This window comes from Hyaloscypha bicolor (assembly GCF_002865645.1).
Source record: "Hyaloscypha bicolor E unplaced genomic scaffold K444scaffold_87, whole genome shotgun sequence".
In the NCBI taxonomy this organism is placed as follows: domain Eukaryota; kingdom Fungi; phylum Ascomycota; class Leotiomycetes; order Helotiales; family Hyaloscyphaceae; genus Hyaloscypha; species Hyaloscypha bicolor.
The window spans coordinates 1675944-1701386 of record NW_020194589.1 but is presented as its reverse complement, the minus strand read 5'-3'; the positions used below and the strand labels follow the sequence as shown (position 1 = coordinate 1701386).

At 44.2% G+C, this 25443-nt stretch overlaps 8 protein-coding genes across 8 annotated transcripts; 5 read left to right on the top strand and 3 right to left on the bottom strand.

The window, feature by feature from the left end:
- On the top strand, nt 1–1672 carry K444DRAFT_530984 (UPF0052-domain-containing protein; the record flags this gene model as incomplete). The annotated part of the gene is made up of 3 exons (XM_024874945.1): nt 1–107; nt 165–247; nt 408–1672. The coding sequence occupies 3 exons, from the start codon at nt 1–3 to the stop codon at nt 1670–1672; spliced, it is 1455 nt and encodes a 484-aa protein (XP_024735750.1).
- Nucleotides 1673–2017: 345 nt separating this feature from the next.
- K444DRAFT_485133 (uncharacterized protein) lies at nt 2018–2857 on the bottom strand (the record flags this gene model as incomplete). Its single annotated transcript, XM_024873089.1, has 2 exons — nt 2018–2190; nt 2263–2857. Coding segments are annotated over 2 exons (768 nt in total), but the record flags the coding sequence as incomplete, so codon positions are not given.
- A 6889-nt stretch (nt 2858–9746) lies between these two features.
- Nucleotides 9747–10151, bottom strand: K444DRAFT_490149 (uncharacterized protein; the record flags this gene model as incomplete). Its single annotated transcript, XM_024873194.1, is given in 2 exon segments — nt 9747–9992; nt 10008–10151. Coding segments are annotated over 2 exon segments (390 nt in total), but the record flags the coding sequence as incomplete, so codon positions are not given.
- Nucleotides 10152–11047: 896 nt separating this feature from the next.
- On the bottom strand, nt 11048–11932 carry K444DRAFT_416994 (uncharacterized protein). Its single transcript, XM_024872673.1, has one exon. It carries the CDS (start codon nt 11799–11801, stop codon nt 11178–11180), a length of 624 nt encoding a protein of 207 aa, XP_024735747.1. The 5' UTR covers nt 11802–11932; the 3' UTR covers nt 11048–11177.
- Nucleotides 11933–13665: 1733 nt separating this feature from the next.
- On the top strand, nt 13666–14334 carry K444DRAFT_664062 (uncharacterized protein; the record flags this gene model as incomplete). The annotated part of the gene is made up of 2 exons (XM_024886916.1): nt 13666–14055; nt 14120–14334. Exons 1-2 carry the CDS (start codon nt 13719–13721, stop codon nt 14332–14334), a joined length of 552 nt encoding a protein of 183 aa, XP_024735746.1. The 5' UTR covers nt 13666–13718.
- A 4564-nt stretch (nt 14335–18898) lies between these two features.
- Nucleotides 18899–19547, top strand: K444DRAFT_643632 (uncharacterized protein; the record flags this gene model as incomplete). Its single annotated transcript, XM_024884877.1, has 3 exons — nt 18899–19053; nt 19093–19409; nt 19459–19547. 3 exons carry the CDS (start codon nt 18899–18901, stop codon nt 19545–19547), a joined length of 561 nt encoding a protein of 186 aa, XP_024735745.1.
- Nucleotides 19548–21386: 1839 nt separating this feature from the next.
- K444DRAFT_613647 (uncharacterized protein) lies at nt 21387–22000 on the top strand. The gene is made up of 3 exons (XM_024880394.1): nt 21387–21753; nt 21801–21918; nt 21976–22000. Exons 1-2 carry the CDS (start codon nt 21417–21419, stop codon nt 21905–21907), a joined length of 444 nt encoding a protein of 147 aa, XP_024735744.1. The 5' UTR covers nt 21387–21416; the 3' UTR covers nt 21908–21918; nt 21976–22000.
- K444DRAFT_416939 (uncharacterized protein) lies at nt 21621–23183 on the top strand. The gene is made up of 6 exons (XM_024872672.1): nt 21621–21753; nt 21801–21820; nt 21882–22043; nt 22134–22510; nt 22567–22665; nt 22737–23183. The coding sequence occupies exons 3-6, from the start codon at nt 21996–21998 to the stop codon at nt 23107–23109; spliced, it is 897 nt and encodes a 298-aa protein (XP_024735743.1). The 5' UTR covers nt 21621–21753; nt 21801–21820; nt 21882–21995; the 3' UTR covers nt 23110–23183.
- The last annotated feature ends 2260 nt before the right edge of the window (nt 23184–25443 follow it).

The following is a 25443-nucleotide window of genomic DNA, read 5'->3' as shown; positions in this document are numbered from 1 at the left end:
ATGATGAACAAACGTCATATCGTCGTCTTTTCGGGCGGGAGTGCGGCGAATAATCTGGTTGATGTGTTCGGGAAGGTGGCGGAGGATAAGGAGTGTTCGTTGAGTTAGTAAGTGATTGAATTGGGGGAGTTGGGATGTATGGGAGAGAGGCTAATGAGTTGAAGCATCATTCCAATATCTGACAACGGTGGGAGTTCGAGTGAACTTATCCGGGTGTTTGGTGGACCGGGGATTGGTGATGTGAGGAGTGAGTATTTTCTCTCACCTTTCCCCACTTGTGAAATTGTGTTGTGAAGTCCACATCGAGTACGAAGAGTTTGGATGAAGATGAGGAAGCAGAGCATGTTTCACTTCACTCCAGCTTCATCTCACAAGTACCATATCACGTGCTCATATCTGTTCTCCAGGTCGACTCGTCCGTTTGATTCCTGAAGACCCTTCATCTCCAGAAACAACCGCCGTCAAGACTCTCTTCAACCACCGTCTCTCCCCGGACTCCACACAAGCCCGGCACGAATGGCTCGACATCGTTGAATCCCGCCACCTCCTCTGGACATCCATCCCCTCCCCGAAACGAGAACTAATCCGCTCATTCCTCAACACGATCAACCTCGAAATAGTAAAGCGAGTTCGCCCAACCTCGTCCTTCAACTTCCAGTCCGCATCAGTAGGAAACTTATTCCTAACCGGAGCGAGGCTTTTTTCCGGGAGTTTTGAATCAGCTATCTACTTGCTTGGAGCAATCACAGGCGTTCCGTCCAATATCAATGTTATCCCTGCAATAAACAGCAATTTTAGCCATCACATCTCCGCTGGCCTGCAAGACGGAACCGTAATCACCGGTCAAAACGCCATCTCGCATCCCTCTGCTCCGTCTGCCCCAACGCCCGCTACCCTTACAACCTCTTCCTCCGCCGCCAATCTGCTACAGGAAGAAGAGACAATCAGTCCAATGACAAAACACGCAAGAACCCTCTCTAAAGAACTTACCGAGCACGACACCATCGAAGACGCTAACCTCCCTGGATCCTTGCCTACGTTAAGGAAACAATATATCGCGTTCACCAAAACGCATACCTCTGACCTGCCCTCCCGCATCGAGAGGATATGGTACATCAATCCTTACGGACAGGAGATCCGTCCTGCACCCAATCCCAAAGTGCTGGAATCCTTGGAGAGTGCAAGTGCGGTGATCTACTCGATTGGGAGTTTGTACACGAGTATTGTTCCCTGCTTGGTGCTAAAGGGGGTCGGGGAGAAGATCAGGGGGAGTGGAGTGAGGTATAAGATTCTGATATTGAATGGAAGTTTGGATCGTGAAACGAGGGCTGCGGGGTGCGAGTTTACGGCGAGGGATTTCATTGGCGCGATTGCGGCGGCTTGTAATGGTGGTGAGGTGAGGGAGGAGGAGTGGGGGATGTATGTGACGCATGTTATTTATCTTGAGGGGGAGGGGACGCCGAGGGTGGAGAGGGAGGTGCTTGGTAGGGCGGGCGTGGAGTGTGTGAGGATTTATGGGAGAAAGAGAGATGGGGAGGGCGAAGAGGGGGGCATGTTGTATGATGGGACGGCGTTGGCGCAGGCGTTGGAGGCTATTATTGGGGGTGGGAAGAGGGGGGTGGTGGACAGGAGTCGGAGGAATACTTTGGGGATTAGTGGGGTTGCAGGATAGGATGGCAACTCGAATGAGATAGTGCGAGGACTACTAGAGTCACAGTCGCCTCTTTGGGGCATCCTTGGGAAAGGCCTGTCCATTGTGCTGGCACATGGACAGTCAAGCTAGCTTCAATGACCATAGAATCATGGCTGTGTATCATTGTTGTATTGATTACAAAAGCCTGAGCCTGGGAAAATATCCCCCCTGAGTGCCCGGCGGTCAAGAACACCTCGAATGCTATAATCTAACAAGTGCCGCCCTCTAACGCCAAACGCCATCTTGTTCCCAGTCCGTGTACGCCATGCTGCTTGCAAATATATGTGCAATATAATCTCCTAGACATCATCAAGTCTTGATCGCTTGCTTCCCCTTCTTATTCGCCGTCATAAGCTTCATCTCCAACGCAAAAACCCCAGTCTTCGGTGTCTTCTGCCCAGGTTTTCCAGGATTGATCACCGTCCTGCACACAGGGCAGCACTTCTTGTCCCCAGCGTGGAGAGCATGATGCAGGCATTCTGAGCAAAAGAGATGTCCTATTTCAATCCAGTTAGCATAGTCCTAATCCCCTCCCTTCTTTCAATCTAGACAAAATAAGTCATACATACCACAATGCGTAACCGTCAAATCCGTCGGATTGCTCATGCAAATAATGCACTCAAACGCCGCCAACCTAACCGGTTTATTCGCCTCTGCTTCATTCTGCGCCTTGACTAACTCCGCCTGCTCCTTTGCCCGCAGCGCCTCGTACTGCTTCTCATCTTCCACATCCACCAGATCTACGACCTGGACATCACCGTCTAGACTTTGCTGTCTGATTGAAGAAGAGGAAGAGCTGGTTGGTCGCGCGGCCTTGCTTGCTCGTCCCTCGCCTGGTGTCTCTGCCTTTCGTTTTCGGCTTGGAGGTGGAAGTGGTGCCACCTTCGGGGGTGAGGAATCAGTCAGGTCGACAACAGAAGAGGAGCGCGTGGTGGGCATTGTTGCCTCGTCTCTCGGACTTGGAAGGTTGAGGAAATCGTCGAAAGGGTCCGGGGATTCGGAGCCCGCGACGCGGTATTGGGAGATATGTTGTGCAGGGCGACGTGCTTGCTGGTTGCTGGGTGGCGGATCGTGATGCGATTGAGAAGGTTGCGGGAGGAAGGGGTCGGGAGAGGGAAATCGTGGCAGGGCGTCAAAGTATTGGGCGTTGTCGAAAAGGTCGTCTATTGGGGGCAGGTTGAAAGCTTCATAGTCGTGCCCGCTTTGTTCGCTCCAGGGCGAGTTTGCTGCATTGGAGTTCATGTCGTCGGGCCCTGGCGAGAAGGGCGAATAGCGCGGGTTTGAGCGGCGGAACATGCTGGTGTTGGTGTGCTGCGAGGGCAATTCAAGAGTGGGTGCGGTGAGTGAAGATGCATGGGCCTCGTAGGCGGCAGTGCAATTTATAGAGAAGAAGAAGGAAAGAGCGAGCCAGGCAGGAAGTTAATAATGAAGTGAGGTCGTTGATCGCCTGCGGTGGGACAATAATAGTTGTTGGCGGCGGGCGGCGGCGGCTGAAAGAGTGAGTTGTGCCGCGCTTTCGGCGTTAAGCTGTTATCGATTAAAAGTTCTGCTCCAGCTGCCTTGTGGCTAATAGTCGGCCCTGGCCCCTTTAAGGTTAGCGAGCGTCAAGCCCGGAGTCTCCGCCTATTAATTGGGACGCACTTCTTTTGCAATTATCCCGAGCAAACGTCACGAGACTCACGAGAGCTCTTCGCGCGCCGCAGAGAATGTCCACCAGCCACTGTAATGCTCTGAAGAGGCTGCCTCGCACATAGTATGCTGCTTTCAGTACGCGCTGGTCGTTCGAGCAGGCCGGTCGCGAGCTTTGTGCGGCTTGCATGGCCTCAGGCGCATCGCCGTCAGGAGTCACGCCAAATCGGACGACGGCAATGGAGATCCTACGCGACGGAAAGCGCGGGGCCAGGGGGAAATGGCCCTGCTGATTCCGGATCACTGTCGAGTGAGTCTGCCTTCTTTTGAAAATTCAGCTGCCCATTCTGACATTTCTCAGCGCCCTCGAACGCAAGGTACAATGAAATAGGCGTCCAGCAATTATCCAGCCATGTCTACTCCCAGATCTTCCCAGATAACACCATACCTCCTCCACCAGAGCTGGTAGAGCTCTCCAAAGATCATCTTCGTCGACATGAATTATTAGGAAAGAACACCGACAACTCCGAGCCGATATCTTTCGACCTGCCCGAGCTCCAGGGGGCTACTCTCGATGAACACTTCTATAAACTCGGAGTCGATGCCGCCGAGCCATATCTCTCTAAAGCCAAGCAATTCACGAAAGCGAATGCTCCTCCGAGGCCGCGGAAATGGGTGCGGAAGAGTGGATGGACGAAATATTATCCGGACGGAAGAACGGAGGCAGTGGATGCGCCGAACGAAGATATGCTGTGTTTTGACACAGAAGTGATGTGGAAGGAGAGTTCGTTTGCTGTGATGGCATGTGCTGTGGGTCCTACTAATTGGTATGCGTGGTTGTCTCCTTGGTTACTTGGAGAATCGGAAAACGATCGACATTTGATACCTCTGGGAGACCCGAATCAGCCTAGAATCATCGTGGGACACAATATTGGATATGACAGGGCTCGAATTGCTGAGGAGTACGATATTAAGCAGACGAAAAACAGCTTCCTGGATACTATGTCACTTCATGTGGCAGTCAATGGGATGTGCTCTCGCCAAAGACCGACATGGATGAAGCATAGGAAAAATCGAGAACTCCGGGACAAGATTGCCGGCGAGACGGACAGTGCAGAACTGGCGACTTTGCTCGGAAACAAGGCCCTCACGGAAGAAGAGGAAGAATTATGGGTTGGAAGAAGCTCAGTGAATTCGTTGCGAGATGTGGCAAAATTTCATCTGGATGTCACCATCGACAAGGCTCAACGAGATCAATTTGGAGAGCTAGATCGAGCTGGTATTCGAGAGAAACTTGATGAACTTTTGGACTATTGTGCAGCCGATGTGGACGTTACACATCGTGTGTACAAGATTGTCTTCCCGAATTTCTTGGAAACATGCCCACATCCTGTGAGTTTCGCTGCCCTCCGTCATCTCTCTTCCGTCATTCTTCCTGTGGACAAGTCGTGGGAGTCATATATTGCGAACGCTGAAGCAACTTATCACAAGCTGTCTGATGCTGTGCAACAAAGACTCGTGGACTTGACCAACAAGGCGCTCAGCATCAAGGGAGAGCCCGGAAAATGGAGTGACGACCCATGGCTTCGACAACTGGATTGGTCCGGTCAAGAAGTCAGAATGGTCAAGGGAAAGAAGAAGAATGATCCACCAAGACCGGCTGCTAGGCAGAAGATGCCTGGAATGCCAATGTGGTACAAGGATCTATTCATTAAGAAGGACGGTCCAATTGGGCTCACTGTTCGGACTCGAATTGCACCATTGTTACTTCGTCTAGCTTGGGATGGATACCCACTGGTTTGGTCCGATAAATACGGCTGGACTTTCAGAGTGCCAGTGGCTGATGCTCACAAATACAGCGACAAGCAGATGCAAGAATGCACTGCGTTTGATGAGAAAGACGTTGAATTACGAGACGATCGGAGTAGCGTATACTTCAAACTGCCACATAAGGATGGACCAACTGCGAGGTGTGCCAATCCAATGGCGAAGAGCTATATGCCTTATTTTGAGAAAGGCATACTCTCATCTGAATTTGCATACGCAAAGGAAGCACTTGAGATGAATGCTTCTTGCTCGTATTGGATTAGTGCCCGAGACAGGATCATGTCTCAGATGGTGGTGTACGAAAGTGATGGCGCTAAGGGTCCTGAACAGATGGAATCCAATTTAGAAACTGGGTACATCCTACCTCAGGTCATTCCGATGGGCACCGTCACCCGAAGAGCTGTCGAGAACACCTGGCTCACAGCGAGCAACGCTAAAGCGAACCGAGTTGGCTCTGAGCTGAAGTCGATGGTGAAAGCGCCACCCGGATATTGCTTTGTGGGTGCCGATGTTGACTCTGAGGAGCTTTGGATCGCCAGTCTGGTTGGTGATGCGCAGTTCAAGTTACACGGAGGCAATGCGGTGGGCTTCATGACTTTAGAAGGGACCAAAGCAGCTGGAACAGATCTGCACTCTCAAACCGCAGCAATTTTGGGCATCACTAGAAACGATGCAAAGGTCTTCAATTATGGACGAATTTACGGTGCAGGTCTAAAATTTGCTTCAACGCTCCTGAGACAATTCAACCCAGGACTTTCCGAGACCGAGACGACAAAGGTTGCATCCAATCTCTACAAGGCCACCAAAGGCACGAAGACAAACCGAAAGACCCTTCACAAGAGACCTTTCTGGCGTGGTGGCACGGAAAGCTTTGTTTTCAATAAGCTCGAAGAGTTTGCTGAGCAGGAGAAACCTCGCACGCCTGTTCTTGGAGCCGGTATTACTGAAGCTTTGATGAGTCGATTTGTCAACCAAGGAGGTTTCATGACTTCGAGAATCAATTGGGCTATCCAATCGTCTGGTGTTGATTACCTCCATCTCGTGATCATCTCAATGGATTACCTCACCCGAAGATTCAACATAGGCGCTCGACTTGCAATCACCGTACACGACGAGATCAGATACTTGGTCCGTGAGGAAGACAAGTACAGAGCCGCCATGGCTCTTCAAGTCTCCAACGTCTGGACCCGAGCTATGTTCTCTCAGCAAATGGGCATCAATGACCTTCCACAAGCCTGTGCCTACTTCTCAGCCGTCGACATCGACCACGTCCTCCGCAAAGAAGTAGACATGGACTGCATCACCCCCTCCCACCGCCTCAAGATCCCGCACGGCGAATCCCTCGACATCAACACTCTCCTCTCCAACCCCACCTCCCATCTCGATCCTTCCATCATCCCCACCGATCCTCCCAACCTCGCATCCATCACCTACACACCTCGCATCCCCGTCATGGAAACCCTGCAATCAAATTCCGACGTCAACTTCCTCAAAGCCCAGATCACAGCAGACGATAAAGAGCTCCGGGAGATCATCAAAGACCAACGCAAGCTTATGGAAGCCGACGCACCGCCTAAAAAGAGAGCCACGAATAAATCTCGAAGCATCTTACCGTACCACGCTCAGCCTCATCTTGTTGAGGAACCAGTCCTCGTTTCTGATCTCTTTGGTGGCAATAACTTCCGCAATGGTTTTGGAAGCGAGAGTGGGAAGCAAAAGAATTGGGGATGGGAGAGGAATGCGAGTGTGTCGAGAGCCAGACCTGCTACCCGGTGGTAGCCCACTCTCGACCTGTCTCTTTCCCTTTGTGAATAATTGGGAATAACTTCTTTTGTGTATTAATGGGAGACGATGAGACGGCCGTCTCGATTGTAGGTTTCTTTTGTAACCTTACGATGTGTACCTTCCGTGGATCCTTTGTGTTTGAAAACGTGGTTCGGCCTCTGGTGTCAGGTGGGAAGGGTTGGGTGTAGCATAGTTGGCGCTGGTTTGCTTGGGCGGGTGTATGATCTGTATAGCATTTGTGGTCGTTTAGATGTTGACGGGTATGGGGAGGGGTGAAAATAAGGTAATTAGCCATATTATCTCTCTCCGCCGGTCAATCGCTTCAATGTTCCAAGTTTTCTAATGCAGTGAGGCTACCTTCTCATTCTTGAGTGAGATCAATTTCGTAACTTTGGTTGCACGTCGACTCAATGTCCGAAAAATTTCTGGTACATTGAGATTACCCATCAAAGGTGTTAAGTTAATATCATCTCCGGACGGTGTTAATTTTCCTCGTCTTCATCGAATAAACATTTCATGAACCTGGCTCAAATGCCGCTCGCAGACTTCCCACATAGTCCCTATGCCCACAGCGCTTCAACGTCCTACTCACCTCAAAATGGCACGCACATTCCGGATCAAGCGGTGTCTCGCACGCACCCAGCCCCTGTTAAACCGTGATCCTTAGCGCCAGCCTCCCATTCACTTTCACCACGTAGCCCTGGAACCTCGGTCTGGCGCATCCGGCACTCCTCTTTCTCCTCTTCTCCCTCTTCCGCCTTCGTGAGCGAGGCACATGCTGCTCGGACTGTCGCTGCTGTCGCCAAGGTGGAAACGCACACAAGGTACTGTACGGACGAGCTTGGGTAAGTCTCGCTGGCTTGCGGAGATGGTTGCAGATCTCGAGTTCTGGAACATTGCAGTCTTTGTGACCGAAAAGAGTGATTCCCAGTGCTGCTGTCCAGGATAGAGGGGTCCGGACACGATGTGTGCTTCTACCTCATGACGACAGGTGTATCCTCCAACTCCACGCCCCCATTGTAAACCTCTCGGTTCCGAACACTCTTGGGAGAGCCGACGTGGTATTATGTCCCCAACGATGCAGATTCATTAAATACTGCACCCTCGAGAAGTTGAAACCCTTATGCAAATACGACGACCGATCCTCCTGCGAACACGGCAGCTCCGAGTCATCTCACAATCTTGCGGTGTCTGTCCGCTCGGGATGGTGGTGTTTGCGGCAGTAGTAACAGAAAATGATGTTTGGCAAATCGCGGGAATGGAGTGAGAGGAAGTCTTCGCGCTCTCTTTGGGGACCTGTTCGGGCCGGAGAAGAGACGACGAGGAAGAGGGTGCGTAGCTTCTGGTGATTAGGCCAAGGTAACTCCTCCCGAATATTTGACCGGGGGCGTGAGGCGAGGGTCAAGATTGCCGCAGAAGAGTAGGGCAGGTAGCTTGCAATTTCGAGGGGCTTCTCGGTGGGTAGACCATTGAGAGAATTTTATGGGATTGGGATGAAGACAGGAGACGGCGGGTCGGTGCCGGAGTAGTGATTGGAATGGAGACTGGAGGCAGCTAGCTCGTTGCTGGTGGAGCACTGGATAATGCCCCAGACTAGGGGTATTTCTCTCTCCATGATTTCCGGAACTTCCAAATTCTCATCTTGAGACGGGCTATTGAAATTGTGCTGTAAGCCACGCAAGTGAAAACAGGCTGTAAGCATGAAATGTGCACTGGAAGGAATAATGCTTTTGGATTTTAGCATCAGTAGAAACATAGAAATAAATTCCAATTTTCTTGCTATAACTGTTCTGCTTCACGTGGTAGACGCGTCTGTGGCAGCAGGATGCTGGTTCCAACTAGAGACCCAGCACTAAACTGCTTACCTGTCCAAAAATGTACCATCAAAGGTTGGCTTCCGTTAGATTTGCCGAGTGAAGTTAGATTAGAGGGTCAAGAAAGTTCGCGGAGTTGAAGATGCTTTCCCTGCAGCTCTGTTTTTCTTTGCCGGACTTGAATAGGGGGACCAATCACGTGATAACACCAATGCTCTGCCTGAATAGGCACCTCCAGCACCTCATCCGCGCTTTCTGATACCTACGCTTCACTTCACCGATTATTCGTATTCAGAAGCGAAGTTTTTTTTTGAGAAGGATGAGATCTCTTGGATAAAATTCTGTTTCGATCCTTTTTTCTTACTACCGTCCCGGGGTTGGAGGACACAAACTCGGTCCAGCGCAAAGTACCAAAATATGTTAGATATAGCATTTAAATAACGCTGCGGAAGCCAGTTCTACTAGCAGCCAACAATTATACTATATTAATCTCAGCCTCAAAGCCCCAGTCCTCGAACCGCCCTTCCCCTTCACGCCTAGCAAACAGAGTCAGAGGGAGCAGCCCATGACCATGATAGAGCGATATAGCTAGTGGGGTTTGAAAGCCAGATCTAGTGACTAGAGAGAGACTAACAGATTTCTCTCGTAAGATTTTTCTTCCAGATCCCTGCGAAGTATTCATGCTTGAGTATTTCATTAGTGGCTCGTGCCAGGCCAGCTATAGCACGCAGCTTGTCCCTCTCTTTAGTAAGCTCCTTGGATGTGTTTTCAGTGACCAGTTTTAACCAACAGTGGTATGAATTATCAGGATCCACTCAGTCAAACGAGTCTTGGGGATAATCTCCTAGCACCCCTGTAGTACCTGTACTCGTGAACGTTTGCCAACTCTGGAACACAGTCTCGGAATTAGCGGCACGAGGGTTTGCATAGGGTCGAGTGGGGTCAGGGTAGTCTGTGAAAGCTTTCATTGACGCATATTCCCGTAAAAGTTGACGAGGGGTGAAGTGAACTGCTCTCCTCGCAAGATGGCGCTGTTGCGCAACCCATTCCCGCTGGGATAGAGGGCCACCTCCGGAACCGCAAGTTACGTCATTCCAGTTAGAAACCACGGGGTGGATCATCACAAACCGAATTGTAGCCATGTCTCCAGAGGTTTCCCACTTAAAGGGCCCGGAGCATGGAGGGAGAGGGCTTAAGCCAGCGGGATTGAATAGACCTTCCGTTGAGTTCTTGGATGAGGACGCCTAGTAGTCGCCAACGGCGTTTCCATATACGCTTGGCATTGTTGAAAATTCGATCTTCATATCCTCCGCATCATTTTGAACAATGCAGACCGAGTCAATCCAGAGATAGCGCACCTCGACGTCTTTGGTGAGCGATGTTGCTTGTTGGAAAGTTAAGGGGGAGTCGAGGGAAGCTTCCAGGCGAGGCGATCGTTGAGATTACGGACAATTGTATTCTTCGTCATGTGGTGATGATAGTATCCAGTTTCTGTGAACGGAGTGGGAGGAATGTCGGTGCAGAGCTCGCAAATCATCGTGACTCTAGCTCGAAAGAGACAAGTTTCTCTTCCGTAACCCAGACTTGATTTAAAACGAGAGTGCAGATTGCCGATGAGATTACAGAAATTTCCAGTCGTCTGAAGTCACAGAGGCTACTCGGCGCAGTCAGATTCTGCCCACGATTCACGTGAGCTTTCACTAAATATCATAAGTTATCATGCTCTGCTCTTTTACACAGGGAAGAGTAAGGCGTGAAATACCGCATACTTGTGGATAAATATGTGAATTAAATGCAGTAGGAAACCCCCGAGGTTTTCGGGGACGGATGAACTAAAACAAAGAAAATAATTCAAGTCCTTCGAGGAACATTGGCAAACAAGGGGAGTGAAAAACAATGGAACCGAGAGACGGGGGAAAGCTGTGCAGCCTCATCACGACGAGCTCAGCAAACTTCTCCTCTTTCTTTCACTTATTATCTCAACCTCACTACGCGAGAGAGAGTCACATCAAGTACGGGCCTGACTACCACATGCCCAACGATCCTCTTGCCCGGCAACCACCCTACCAAAGCCCGCATTCTCCGCCATCTTCTCAGCCATTCTATTTGCCTCAGTTTCTAGTTTCCCGTCTTTCCCGTCAAGTCTCTTCTCGTATACCTTCCCAATAACCCAAAGAAGAGGAAGCTGCCCAAGAAACATCCTCAAATCGAGCAAAGTGATTGTCCATATAAACGGTAGAACGAGGTGGGTGATGCTTTCAAGCTCTCTCCTGTGTTGCAGGAGCATATGAGCGAGAGTATGGGAGAGCAGATGTGCGAGTTCTGTGTTGGAAAGAGAAGTGATGGTGGAGGTGGCGATAATCAATTTGTTTCCTGGGAGGATATGTGCTAGAGGTTGCGTGAAAGCAGAATCTAGTCTGTATTATTGATTATCCCTTCGAGACTAGGCAAATTGAAGGTATCCAAATAGTGTCTAGAATTAGGAAAGAACGCTTACCTTCCTGCGCATTCTCGATAATCATAATCTCCCACCGCCTCCCTTTCTTCTCGATAATCATAATCTCCCACCGCCTCCCTTTCCCCGTCAGTCCATTACCACCTAGTAGCCGCTCGAGCACAAAATGCACCCTCCGAACCCGGTCATCCTCGATGCCTACTAAGTGCTCCTTCAGCTTCTCCCGCAACAACTTATATTTCACTACGCATTGTTTCTCCATCGAATCCTCGGAAACAAGCATGAATCGTCGACGTCCATGAACATCGGGTACCGCCTCGAAGTGTGAGCCGAAGTAGAGGAGCGTAACGCTCAGCATGCTGAGGCTGAAGATACGAAAATAAACATTCTTGCGGAAGGCATTGTAGTACGATGTCCACGGACCATATTCGTACTCAGGTAGTTTTAGGGGGCGGGAGGAAGTGAAGCGGTGGGGAACCACGGGGCTGGAGCCTCGGGGTCGTCGGCATGTAACTTGAAGCATGCGCAATGGTTGAGGACAGTGCCGAGCAGTCGGCCGGTATCGAAGTAAAGAAATCATGAGTGCATGGCTGGTCATTCAAACAGAGTTTGCAGTAGATGGTAAGTTATGGGTGCTCTTTTCCTGTTGGTGATAGGATGGCGTTACACGACAGGACAGGGGCATGATCACTGCATGCAAGGGAGTTTCCCTTGCGTGAATTCTCAATGACCTAATGTGTGACAAGAATACTCCAGATAAGTTTAAATTAGTATTAGATTTATTTCCACTGAGTTTCTTATAGGAACTGTTTATATGGGGTTCATACTTTTGTGGTTTTGAACATCAGGTCGGGTGAGATGCGATCTTCCTCTAGATTTCAAAGTCTGGAGAGTCCGAAACATCCCACTCGATATCTTCGATGAACATGCGAAGCGGCAATAATTATTTTATGAGGAAGTAGGGACAACTGAGCACCCCACGACAAAGCTATACAATTTTATTAGTACCTATAGCCTATACTTTAGCGATAAGAAGCCTATAATTATAGGGCTTCCTTTTCCTTGCGACTCACGAGTCTCGCTTTCCACTTCTCACTTTCCACTTCTCACTTTCCACTTCTCACTTTCCACTTCTCACTTTCCACTTCTCACTTTTCACTTTTCATTTTTTACTTTCACTCGCCCGCCCTCTAATCCCCTCATCTCCCCCCCCTCTCTCCTACCCCTATGCTTATATGTATATAGATAAGACTTAAAAAAAGCAAGTAAATTATTTTAAGTGGTAGTAGAGGCTTAGGGAGAGGGGTGCAGGCGCGGCGTGTGGGTGTGGACGATTTTTGGTGGGTGAAGCATGCAAGTGCGTTTTGCGTTGGCACATCACGTCCTTCCGTCTTTCCGTACTCTGGTGACAAAAAGTTCAAAAATAAGAATTTGTCTCCACCCATACTAGCTTCATCAGATGCAAAAAGTTGCAACCAAAGGTCAAACGTCTATGGTAATGTTTCAGTCCATCTGCTTTCGGCATGGGAGACACAAGGTGGCGCAGCGAGGCTGGCAGGCAACCTCGCTCGCACAGCCATGTACAACGTTACACAAAACACACAATTTGGAGAGATACTCGGGATTGTTCGCAATATCGCTCATAGTTTACGCCACAATTCCCTTTTACCTCACCTCATGAGAGAACCTTGGCAAGGATGGCTTGGGAGGAGGTGGGTATAAATTCTGAGATTGGCCCCTCCCTTGACCATTTGCGGGGTCTTGCCCTGTTAAAGCATGTAAGTTTCATCATGTCTCCAAACTATAATCTCATCCGTTTAGTTTTGTTCCTCTCCTTAGCTGGGGTATCCTCTGCCAGAGGGCGCTTAAGGGAATCTTACCAACACTTCTTTCCCGATCTCGAAGTAGAACTCACCAAAATAATCACCCAAAACTGCTCAGCACTGTTCCAATCTTACCGTCAGGAACAAACTTTATTGTACGGCACGTACTGTGTCAAACTTTACAGCTGCATTATACCAAATGTTTCCGAATACACAAAGTCAAACATGGCGACATCTGGAGTTCTTCTTGGCCTCTCGCCCTGGATTCTGAGTACCATCGGATCGAGTACAATTGAAATGTCACTCTTGTCTTCGAGACGACCAGTGTTGGCAGCATTGCTTGTATTAGGTTCACCGGCTATGAATCCAACAAAGCCTTTTCAAGAATACAACCCAATCAAAAAGCTTCTAATGCAAAAGGGAGAACAATGGTGTCACGTGCTATGCACAGGCCACACACAGATATATATAGCTTCTTCCCCGCCTTTAGGGCACCATCATTCCTTACTATTATACCAATATACACCCATATTATCCCCACAGCCCCTTCAGGCCTTGACAAATGGTCTCCCGGGCAATCGAACGGAAGGAAAAGTACTGTTTACATCGTACTTGAATTTATAGCTGCACTGCTAAGCATTGCGAACTTGGCAACGCTGAGCTGGACTCTGGGGTGGAATACAATTTCCACAATGAGTTGCGATGACAGCGACACGTTGGTGGAACTATGGATCGGCTTAGCCATCATCGCCCATATTTTGGGCATTGTCACCTTTTTCCGGAGGGCGCGAATCCACGTCGACCGAGGCGAAGACACTTCGAGAAGCAGGCTTGGACGTATGGCTCGAAAAGCTCGTGACTGGCTTGGACTTATTCGAGAGTTCAAGCTCTGCGTGAATCAAGGTGCTTTGGATGTCACCTGGGATCAAGAGAGCGGGAGTTTCGCCTTCTGGTCTTGGATAGCAGCTCTCTATACTATTGCTCATCTCACTTTTGGGACTTTGGTCCTCTCCTCGCTGTCGTTTATTGGTAAGTGTCCTAGAGATCAGAACATCCCCAATGCGTCGGAACATTGTCTTGACCGCCAATACAGGCATCCCAGACGCAACCCAAATTGTTTCTCGGTTTGTTGCTTCGGCAATCGTGTGTCGGTGTATCGCAGCGTATGAGCTTGCTGGTATGAGAGCTGCTCAAAGTCGGGGCCAAGAAAACCATGCTCTCTCTGACTTAGTCGCAGGAGGGCTTGTTATCGGACGACCGAGGATTGTAGATCCGTCAGGTGCTCCAACTTCTTCTCACCTCTGGTGAGAGTTGGGGAGAACTCGAAATTTGGGGACTTGGAAATAAATGACACTTGCCGCCATGACAAGAGACTGTGATTCAATTCCGATACGCACCAATCTTGAAACCATAGTTGTTCCAGACTTGGGGACCAATTATTCTATGCAGTTTCAAATTTTCAAACTCCTATCCCTAAAATATATATACAACGAAAGTATGTAGCAGAGACATTCAAAACACCTCAGACCACAAGAGCGAAAAATTCGACCGAACTGGCCTGAGCACGGGCTTATCCTAAAAGGAGGTAGAGCGCGGCACGGCAACCTCCTTTTGCAATTCAAGTCCTAGTCGCTGATTCCTCAACCCGATATTATCCAAACGGCTAGGCTGACCATCCGCACTCATTCTAGTAAGTTGATTGTCCAAGCGCCTTCACATCTCATTTCACGCTCATCAGTAGGGCAATATATCAATGTAGAAAGTTAACATGTGTCAGATATTACCACGCTCATCATACCATCGGAATTTGGCGAAAATTTGCTACTCAACTCCTCTGATGACGAGCTTTCGAATCCAATCGACAGATCTCCGGTTCTAGCGCCACATGTATACGTCTTACCTCCAAAGTTCGTGGCTAAGAACGTCGTGCCTCTAGTGCTTGAAGATGCCGTTCAAGCTGTAGAGGTAGCCCATGCTCTCATTGCTCTGGGTCTTCGAGTTGCTCTTACTCAGTGTGAGCAAGAAATACTCAAGGTATTCATACTACTCATGAATATTCATGAGTAGTCTTAAATAGAATATGAGTAGCGTAAAACTCAAAAAATTTGAGTAGAGTAGAATATATATTCATGAATATTCATAAATAGTCACGTGGAAATTACGTGATTTTAGTAAATCGATATATATTTAATTTTTAAAAAAAGAATTAAGGTACCTATTAAGCAGCCTTATATAAACTAAGCTAGTACTTATATAAGGCTACTTAAATACTAATTTTCTATAATAATAAACTAATTATCCTCCTCAGAATCTTGTTTTTTCTCCTTTTTCTCCCCCCTTTTCTCTTCTTTTTTAGCCTCTTCTAATTCGTCTTTAAATAACCCCCAACTTTTTAAGCAAGTTATTCTCTCAAAAGTACTCTTATTAAGTCTATTTTGTAATTTAGTTATAATAAGAGCGCTTTGAGAGAAGAATCTCTTGCTAGGAGCCAAAGAAGCTAGAATTCCTAAATATTTCCTAGCTATTAAAGCTAAAGCAGGAAATCTAGCAGTATTAGACTTCCAATAATCTAAAGGCTTAATCTATATATATATTAGTACTAATATATAAAAAAATATTAAGAGAATATCGGATAATTATTTAATAGAATTTAAGTAAAGTTTACTTACCTTTCTATCTTCTCTCTTTTCTTCTAAATAAGTTACTAATTCGTCTTCTATATTAGAAGACTTATTAGTAATATATATATCTAAGTCATCTTCGTCGGAATCGGCCATACTAATATCCGAGAAATCAGATCTAGCTTAAGATATATTATAATTATATTTATATCTAAATATAAAATTGGTTATTAATTTATTAAAAGAATAATTAAAGAAATTACTTATATATTATAATTAGTCTTTAATCTATTATATATATCCGAAGACATACTATTAAATAAGCCAATACTAGTTAATTCTTCTTATTTAATTCGAGAATTAAGAATAAGAGCTAAATATAATACTTTATTTTTATTATCTAAAATATCTATTTTAGGATAATATTTTCGAAGTTTAGCTATACCCTTATTAATAGTATCTATAAATACTTTATTCTATTAAAAATTAGTATAATAATATAAGAAGAATTTAAGAAAAGACTTATTTTAAATTCCTTTTTAAAATTTTCAAGTTTATTATATATTTTATATATCTCAGATATAATATAATATATAGTCAAATAATTTTCGGCTTGTAATTTAGTTATAGCTTTAATAAATATTGAAATTGTATTTAAAATATTATTTAAATAAATAATTTTAATATTAGTTAAAACTAGACTTTTATTTTTAAAAGCCTTCGAATTAGAGCTATTAATAACTACTTTAATAGCTTTATATATATATATATATATAAAGTTCTTTAATATATAATAAGTTAAAAACCACCGTATTTTTTAATTTATAAATAATTAGTATTAACTAATAAATAAATAATTAATTAATTAATTACTTACTAAGTTAAAGAAATCGAGTATTTTCTATATTAAAAGCTTTAATTTAAGCTTCTAATAGCCGTTGGTTTTCTTAATTATATTTAATACTTATAATAGTTTTTCGAACCTTTTTCTAAATTAATAAATCTATAATTTATTAATAAAACTCTTATAAATTATAAAGGGAATTTATTTATTACTTATTCTATTTCTCTTTCTTCTTCTCTATCTTTAAGTTCTTCTATTTCATATTTATATAAATCTGTAGATAAGAGGTATTATAATTATTCTTAATAAAAGCTTTTAAAATATCTTAAACTACTAAATTTAATATATAATTTATATAAGAAATATCTCCTTAAAATTTAATGCCTTTCTTATTATAATACTTTATAAAAGCCTTTAATAAGGTATTATTTAAGCTAGTATTATCTCGAGTAATACTAAAAAAGATATATTAATATAAATTATTTAAAAATTTAATTAGAATTACTTATCTAGTAATATTATACTTAATATTATATTATTTTAAAGCTTTTAATAAAACAGAAAGTATATAAATACCAGAGTATATATTATTTAAATCTCTTATAGCTAATAAATAAGATTTTAATATAAAATCCTTATTTATAAAATATCTAAAATATATATTAGTATAAATTTCATTTAATAATTATAGAAATATATAAACTTATATAGTAATTCCGAGAAAGGCCTTTTAATTTATAAAAGTAATAGTATCTAAAGTAATAGAAAAGGTTTCTTAAGATTTAATATTTTCTAGAAATTTATTTTTAATATTTAAACTCTTTTTAATATAGCTTAAATTAAGCTTATCTATAAGTATTTTTAAATATAAAAATAATATTTAATTATTAAATATTAGTATATATAATAATAATAAAGAATATAATAATATTTACTAATTAAATACTTTAAAAGTAATTTAAAATCTAGTATATTTACTATTTAAAAAGAGATATTATTATTAATTATAAAACTTAATAATAGTTTCTTAAAGTAATTAATAATAAAGCTTTCTTTTCTTTAATCCGATTACTTATTAAAAAGATTATTTATAATAGATTAAGAGACTTAAAAAGAGCTTTTATTTTTGCTTATTAAATATATTAGTAAATAAAGCTTTTTAATTAATATTAAATAATTTACTATTATTATTACTATTTTTAAAACTAGTAATATTAATAAATTAATATACGTCTCGAAAATAAATATAATAATTACTTATAGAAATATATATTTATTAATTTATTTATATTTTTCTATTATATTAATTAGTAAAAAATTATTAAAAATTAATATATTAATTTATAAATAACCTTGAACTAAGTACTTTATAGTATATATATAAGTTTCTTGGGGATTCTCTTAAATAGTATTTAATATCTTTTTTAAGTAGTTTTTCTTAAAGAAAGAAGCTTATTTATTAAGGAATTTTAATTTAAACTCAGGGTAATTTTGAACTAAATTAAGCTTAATTAAGAATTATTAAGACATTTTCGAATATATCGAGTATAAATAAGTATATTTATAATAAAAAGTATATTTATAATAAAAAGTATATTTATAATAAAAAGTATATTATAATAAAAAGTATATTTATAATAAAAAGTATATTATAATAAAAAGTATATTTATAATAAAAGTATATTTATAATAAAAAGTATATTTATAATAAAAAGTATATTTATAATAAAAAGTATATTTATAATAAAAAGTATATTTATAATAAAAAGTATATTTATAATAAAAGTATATTTATAATAAAAAGTATATTTATAATAAAAAGTATATTTATAATAAAAAGTATATTTATAATAAAAAGTATATTAATAGGAGTAATAGTAGAGGTTTTATATAAAATTAAAGTATAAGGAAGAAATAAAAATCGAGGATATTAATATGTTCTTATAGAAAGTTCTAATATTCTAAGGGCTTCTTAATTATTCTTCTAATTAGAAAGAATCCCTTTATTTCGGAGATTCTAGTCTCCTAATTCCTGATTTTTGCTGATAGAATTACTATTATTATTAAGTTCTTAAGTCAAGGTAATTCTAGAAGTATCATGGAGATTCGGCTCGCTTACCAAGCGCCGCTACTACTTAATTAGGTAGCGAGGTGGCGCTAGAGCGGGAGTGCCCGGGGCTTTACCTAACAAGGCTAGCCTGTCACGTGCATGCGTCACGTGCACGTTACTCAAAGTATTCATGAATATTCATAAATAGCTTGATTAGAATATAAATAGAATATAAGTAGTGGGAATTTTTGATGAATAGAATATGAGTAGGGGCCACTACTCTACTCTACTCTACTCATTGTTCACACTGCTTTTACTCGATGAACAACCAAATATGATTCTGGCACTTGTTGTATTATGGATATCATTGAAGGGGTCAAGCTAGAAGAAACATGGCCGAAGTTAAGCTGGTTCACAACTATCCGACTCGCTTTTCAGCTGCGTGGGTTTATTCATCAGCTCAGATCGGTGACGTCTCAGTACGCAGGATCTCTAGTCAGCGGACAATGCAAGTAGTTCTGGCTTAACGATAAATTTTGCATACCTGATAGATCCGCTCCGTCAACCATCACATCATTCCTAAGATTTTGGATCAATTTCGTCTCTATTCGGAAGGCCAAGGCCAATGCTTCCTCTCCTCCGTTACCATCCACAGCCTGGATTCCACCGACTGCCGAGACATTGGTTCTCACTCATCATGACCTCGCTCCTCGAGATATCCTACTCAATCGCCATAACCAGATTCGGTTGATTGACGGCGATTTTGCTAGGTTTTATCCAAAATACTTCAAGCACGCATCAATATATGAATTCAACATCCCAGAAAGCTGGAACTGGTTCGCATGGCTAAGATGGCGGGCGTTCTCGTGTGTTTTAGCGGGGTTCTTTGAGAAAGAAAAACGCGTGCTGGGAGTTAGTTATCCAAACAAAGTTCACACGGTGGAGAGTGGGGCAGCGATTCGAGATTATGCAAAATGGAGTAAAATCCGAGCCATCTGTAGATTGAGTCGTGGAATATGCAGCCGGGAAACCTTAGGACACAAGGATTTGTAGTGCCGTCTTTTGTAATGCCACAGCGGGGCAGTTGCGTGTATTTTTGAGTGCGAGTTCTTATAATATCGAAGTTGAACTGGAGGTTGAACAACCCCCTGTCATGTGTGGCTGAGCTAGAGTTTGTTTGTTTGTTTAATTCAATACTCTTTTAACCCTTTGGATTATGTAGAGAAGGACTGTTTAGCAACTTCGGCATTGATAAAGTCCGTAGACAAGACATACAAGGGGCTGTATTTACAGAGCTCAGGCTACTTAGGAAGGCGGGTTGGCTTCAAAAACCAGCTATTTTCGCCAATGCAAGGGACAGCAAAATCCCTTGGGTTTGAAAATTTCGCATCACAGCGCCACCACCTCCAAATACTCTATATTAAGTATCAGAAGATATAGAAGATACACAAGTATCTTTTGTTTCTATGATGGTAATGATAAAAATCTGGGGAGATTTATTGCGACTTTTTGAATGCGAGGGAACGATTCTAAAGGGTTCTCCCTTAGCGAACTGGCCAAGTATTCAAAGCCGTCCCATCCGCCCTTCATATTTCCATCTGATACGATCTATGACACCCTTTGGGACGTTACTTTCTCTCACGTAAAATCATCACAAAGTAGTAGAAGTGTTGCTTTTTATACGCGGCCTCCTAAGTTCTCGGGTTCACCTTGCTCGATTTGATTCGAGATCGACGCAACTGATGCTCTGCCCCTATCCTCTACTTCTGTCACCCTTTTCCACATCCGGATCCTCAACCCCGGATCCTCAACCACGGACCCCCGACGATAGATCCGATTGGGTGATTGATTGATGCTCGATTAATCCATAGGTTCTCCGGATTGCGTTGACTGATTCGTTGTTTCGGATGGCTTGATTAGGTCGTGCACGGGTTCCAGCAGCTTGACTCTTTGATTGACTCGAAATCGGGGCTTGCCGGGGGGGGGGAGCTTGAATGGCGACGCCGAGAAGAGTTCGACTTTTGTCGGACCCCAGCCGAGCCGTTCGGCCCGATCAACATACGGCAAACCGGAGGCAGCACGGTCATGCCGGAAGCGATCACCCCTCGTCCCTTCGTCCCCTCGTCCCCGCATCCCCGACTCCTTTTCACGATCGGCCGATCAAACCGACGAAACGGTTCGGAAGTAAGTAGCCAAAAGTCTAAGTGCCACATCTATGGAGGGGAGAAGAGTCAGCTTTTTTCGGACGCTCTCCAGCCGAGCCGTTCGGCTGAATCCATATACGGCAAGCCGCAGACAGCACGGTTGTGCCGAAAGACATCACCCCTCGTCCCCTCATCCCCAACTCCACAACTCCCAACTGCTTTCGATGATCGACAGACCGACCGACCCACCGACCCACCGACCCCACCGACCGGCCGACAGATCAAACCGACGATACGGTTCGGAAGTAGCCGACATGTACTGTAAGTGCCACACATTTGCGGAGGCGCACGGAGTTGGGGTTGACCGCTTTGATCGGAGTCCTGTTCTTAATCTCTTCCCGACTTGGCCAACAAGGACAGGTCGCCGAGCTTCAGCCCTCTCCGCTCTGCTTCTTTCGACCAGACTAGTTGAGGCGGATGCACCCCAAGCATGGACCCTTGCTCGTACTACATGCGCAGGAGAAATTCCCAATTGTCGGTGAAAGCTTGCAGGAGCCAATCGCCCACCCACAAAATCCAGCCCTGTGGCGGTGTGGCGCTCGACTCGCGGGGCAATTTCCGCGTCCCGGCAAACCGCAAGCATGGTGGCGCCACAAATGGCGGTCATACCTGTACAACGGGGCCACCGTGTGACTGAGAAACGCCGCTGGCAAGGTATCTGTCTCAGCTACATGTGCGGGGGCTATATGTTAGAGGTGGTGGGCCCACATTCGTTTCCCCAATCCCTTTCTACCAAGACCGACCGACCGTCGAGTCGAACACCTCGATCCTCGAATTTTCTTCGCCCGCTCTTCTCCAAAATTGTGCAGCCCGCTATGGCACCCAGCTCGGCCATTGTTGGACTTGCTCCTCCGCCGCCTGGGGTAACGCCGAATTTTGCACATCCAGAGTCCATCGGATACCGTATTTTGATTACACTGGTAGTATGTTTGGTGCTGTGTACGTGTGTCCTCCTTCTGCGACTGTACACAAGGTACTTTATTACTCGTATGCTTGGTGCTGATGACTGTAAGTATCCTAATTCTCGGGGAAAATTCTGGATACTAATAACATAGACATGATAATTGCCGCAATGGTGTTTCTATCTTATTTGACCAGAATTCACGGGCTGCGTGTGGCTAACAATTTCCATTTAGCTTCTATCGATGGGTTATCTTGTTAGTGTGATCGAGCGTAAGTTTATATATTACGTTTGTCAGCCTGCTTAGTCTATAATTAATAATTCTTAAGTTATTAGATATGGAGTTGGGATGCATATGTGGGACATTCCTGTTGCCAATTCCCCTGTTATCTTAAAGGTAAGTGGCATTTGATGGCTGTAGAGTCCCGGGCGAATACTGTTTCAAGGGATTATTTTGTATGGTACGCTAATCATTTCCTCAAATTAGTGGTCAGTGACGCAAGGTGTCTTCTTTGGCCTCTCTATTTTATTCGCCAAGCTCTCGATCCTTCAATTCTATTTACGACTGTCACCGCACCCATACTTTCGGATCACTGTACACACGCTGTCGGTGACGATAACTCTATATAGCCTTGTGTGTTCATTTCAATTCCTATTCGCTTGCCGGCCTATGGCAAAGTATTGGGATTATTCTATTCAATACGGATCATGTATTGACTCGGTGATAATCTGGATATTCAACTCAGTGATGAACTCAATTACGGATATCACCATGATATTTCTGCCTATTTTGATGATGTGGAATCTACAAATCTCAAGAAGACAAAAAATTGCGGTGAATTGCATTTTCTTGTTGGGAGGATTGTAACGTCCCACCCAATCCAAGAGTATAGACAGAAGGCAAGACTAATGTCCCACAGTGTCTCCATTGTTAGTATTATTAGGCTGGTATATATCGTTATGTTATTATATATCAAATCCGACACCACCTGGTCTGCAGTGCAAAGTGGAATTTGGGCGTAAGTTTGCTTGTTTCACTATCAGTTCTTTAGGCCACAATACAGATACTTTATTACTGACCTATTCATAGTGTAATCGAGTTGTATGTTGCCATAATATGCGCATGCCTGCCTCATACCAAACCCTTCTTCATGCACCACTTCCCAAAGTTACTCCGGTCCTCAACCACACTGCCATTTTCAACCGCACATCCCTATTCAAATACCCAGCGCTATTCAAACTCCCAGGCCTTTTCTCGCGGGAACCGATCCGAGGCGAACGACGAGGACGAACTAGACACGTGCAAGGATATTTCACTTCGGGTTTTGGTCACAGGCGGCAAGACAGCCACACCGTCAATAACAGACACGGAGAGTCAAAAAGCCATTTTGGGTGACGACGGTATTTTCGTTCGTTCAGAGGTCCATGTCGGGGAGGAATCCGCTCGTCGAGATATACCCTAGCGTCCTTCGCACGAGCGTTTTTTTCGAGAGAAACTCTCGGGAAATTCTGCCCTGGAAATCTTTTCTCTCGTCTCGTTCCTGCGTATGGGGCTGGTTATTTGGGAGTTTTGTAATATATCGGGAGTCCTCTTGCATCCAACGGGCTTGGCTATCTGACAAAACAAAGGGGGAGTTTTATGACTGACTCTTTTATGTATTTTTTCAAATAATAGATGTTCATAGCATTATTATACAAACTCGCAGAAGAACAAGCGGTGGCAGCCTTACGAGTTAAGCTACAGCTACCAACCTTGCATATACAAAAGAACTGTTCTTTATTATTATACCGCAGGAGATAAGCTATCAGCAATCAGTTTCAGAGGTTATCGTTGGAGCTGTTGAAAGCTGAGTATACACCCTCTGAGCAAGGCTCGCTCCACATGCTCCCCTGCTTGCATGAGAGAGATCAGCGGCGGCGGAGGCATGCCCCCCGCCCCCACCTGTTCCGTAAAAAGCCACACCCCGGTCCAAGCGCTGGGACGGTGCGAATCGAGACGGAGATCGCGGCATACAGTAAAGTGCCGGGACTACGGAACATTTTCGTCCGTCTCACCAGGCTACAGGGCCTATAACTTTAAATCTTGTGCCCTGAACCTTTACCGCGAGGCTTTTGAAACGTTGCAAGGTTAAGGAGGAGCTTCAAGGGTTATAGCACTGCCGGCGGAGCAACTCTTCCTTTGTCTAGTATGACGGCGGGATCAATGCCATGGTCGGGGCTCAAAGTTCAGAGAATCTCATGTATTGAAAATACTAAAGCTAGAGAGTAAAGGAGAGCGGAATGCCTCGACCTTTAGTAGTGCTTTGCTAACCTCTAGCTTACTTGCCCGTTTCAGGCGTGTTTCCTCTCGTGTGATATTCACGGCAGATCATGCATTTATGCCGGCCGTTACAATAGTGCTACTGGCAGAGCAATTATCCCTTCGTCTAGTGCGTACTATCCGCAATTGTGGCTAATAAGTGGTTTTCTGCCGGTCTCTTGCCCCGCACGACCTCTACTATATTTACATACAATAAGAGCGTTTACTTACTACAAAAGCCGTTACGAGGTTACCGGAGAGCTTGTTTTCCCACGAGAGGCTGTCTCCTACGAGAGCCTATTTGCTTGCGAGTACTTATCTTCACAGAAAGGCTGTCTCTCACTAGAGTTTATTTGTTTGTAAGCGGTGGTCTTCCTACGAGAGCCTGTCTTTGGTACGAGAGCCTATAATTGACGTAGTGCGGGGTATAATTTTGCCTTCACCGCCCTGAGTTGTTACTGGAATTGTGGACAGTGCGTCACTATCAATTCACGCTGTCGGAGACGCGTCGTCTTCACCATCACCGCTTTGCTGCTGTTCAATTGCCCCTGCTTCGAGGATTAACGGAAGGTTTGTTCCCGCGGAACGATGTTATATTCATTTGCATGAACTCTGGGTTTAATGTAAAACATTTCTAATGATTTCAAATCATTATACGACCAAGGGTGCTAGAGAGGCTTGGAAAAACCGCTCCTTCTCCCCCATGGAATAGCCACATGGCTTATCATGAAGAGGGGGCTGGATTCTCTCAACCAAACTATTCTCTAGAGTTTCACGGCAGTCGGGTTTTAGCTTCAAAAGAACGGATGACTAAATATTCCCACTTAGGGCCCGTTTCGCACGGGCTCACGAAGTTGAAAGCTGAATATTAGTAATATTGAACTCTAGCGTTCAACGCCCGATATTGAACGCTAGTATCTGTATAATTTGGACCTGTTTCGCACGCCGTAGATACTCAGTATTCATAATAATTACGAAGGTTTCAGCTTCATTTCCGCTAGCGTTTTTAGCCTCTATTTTTAGCTTCATTAATCTTCCACTTCTCGTTCCCTAATAATTAGCAATTACTTCTTATAATTATAGTATCTTAAAGCCCGAATTTATTTTATTCTTAAATGGAAAAGTAATTAATAAAATAATTATATCTTATATTACTTACTACTAAATAAATTAATCCGAGATTATTTCTACGAGAATCGCAAAATATAAGGCTTTAGAAAGAATTTATATCCTGAAGTCATTATTAAACTTGTCCCAAAATAAAATGAAGGAAGATAATTAATTATTAAATACGGGTATGCGATGGAGCTCACTGTAAATTAGGGCATTTAGGGTGCATAGGGTATATATGGTGGCCTAAGGCCGAGCTTTGAACGCTTAGTATGGGGGCAAATACTGGCGTTCAAATACCAGCGTTCAAAGATAGTTTCCAAAAAAATGCGAAACACTAATTTTGGTAATATCCGAACGCTGGCGTTCGGATATTGGCAGTATTCGA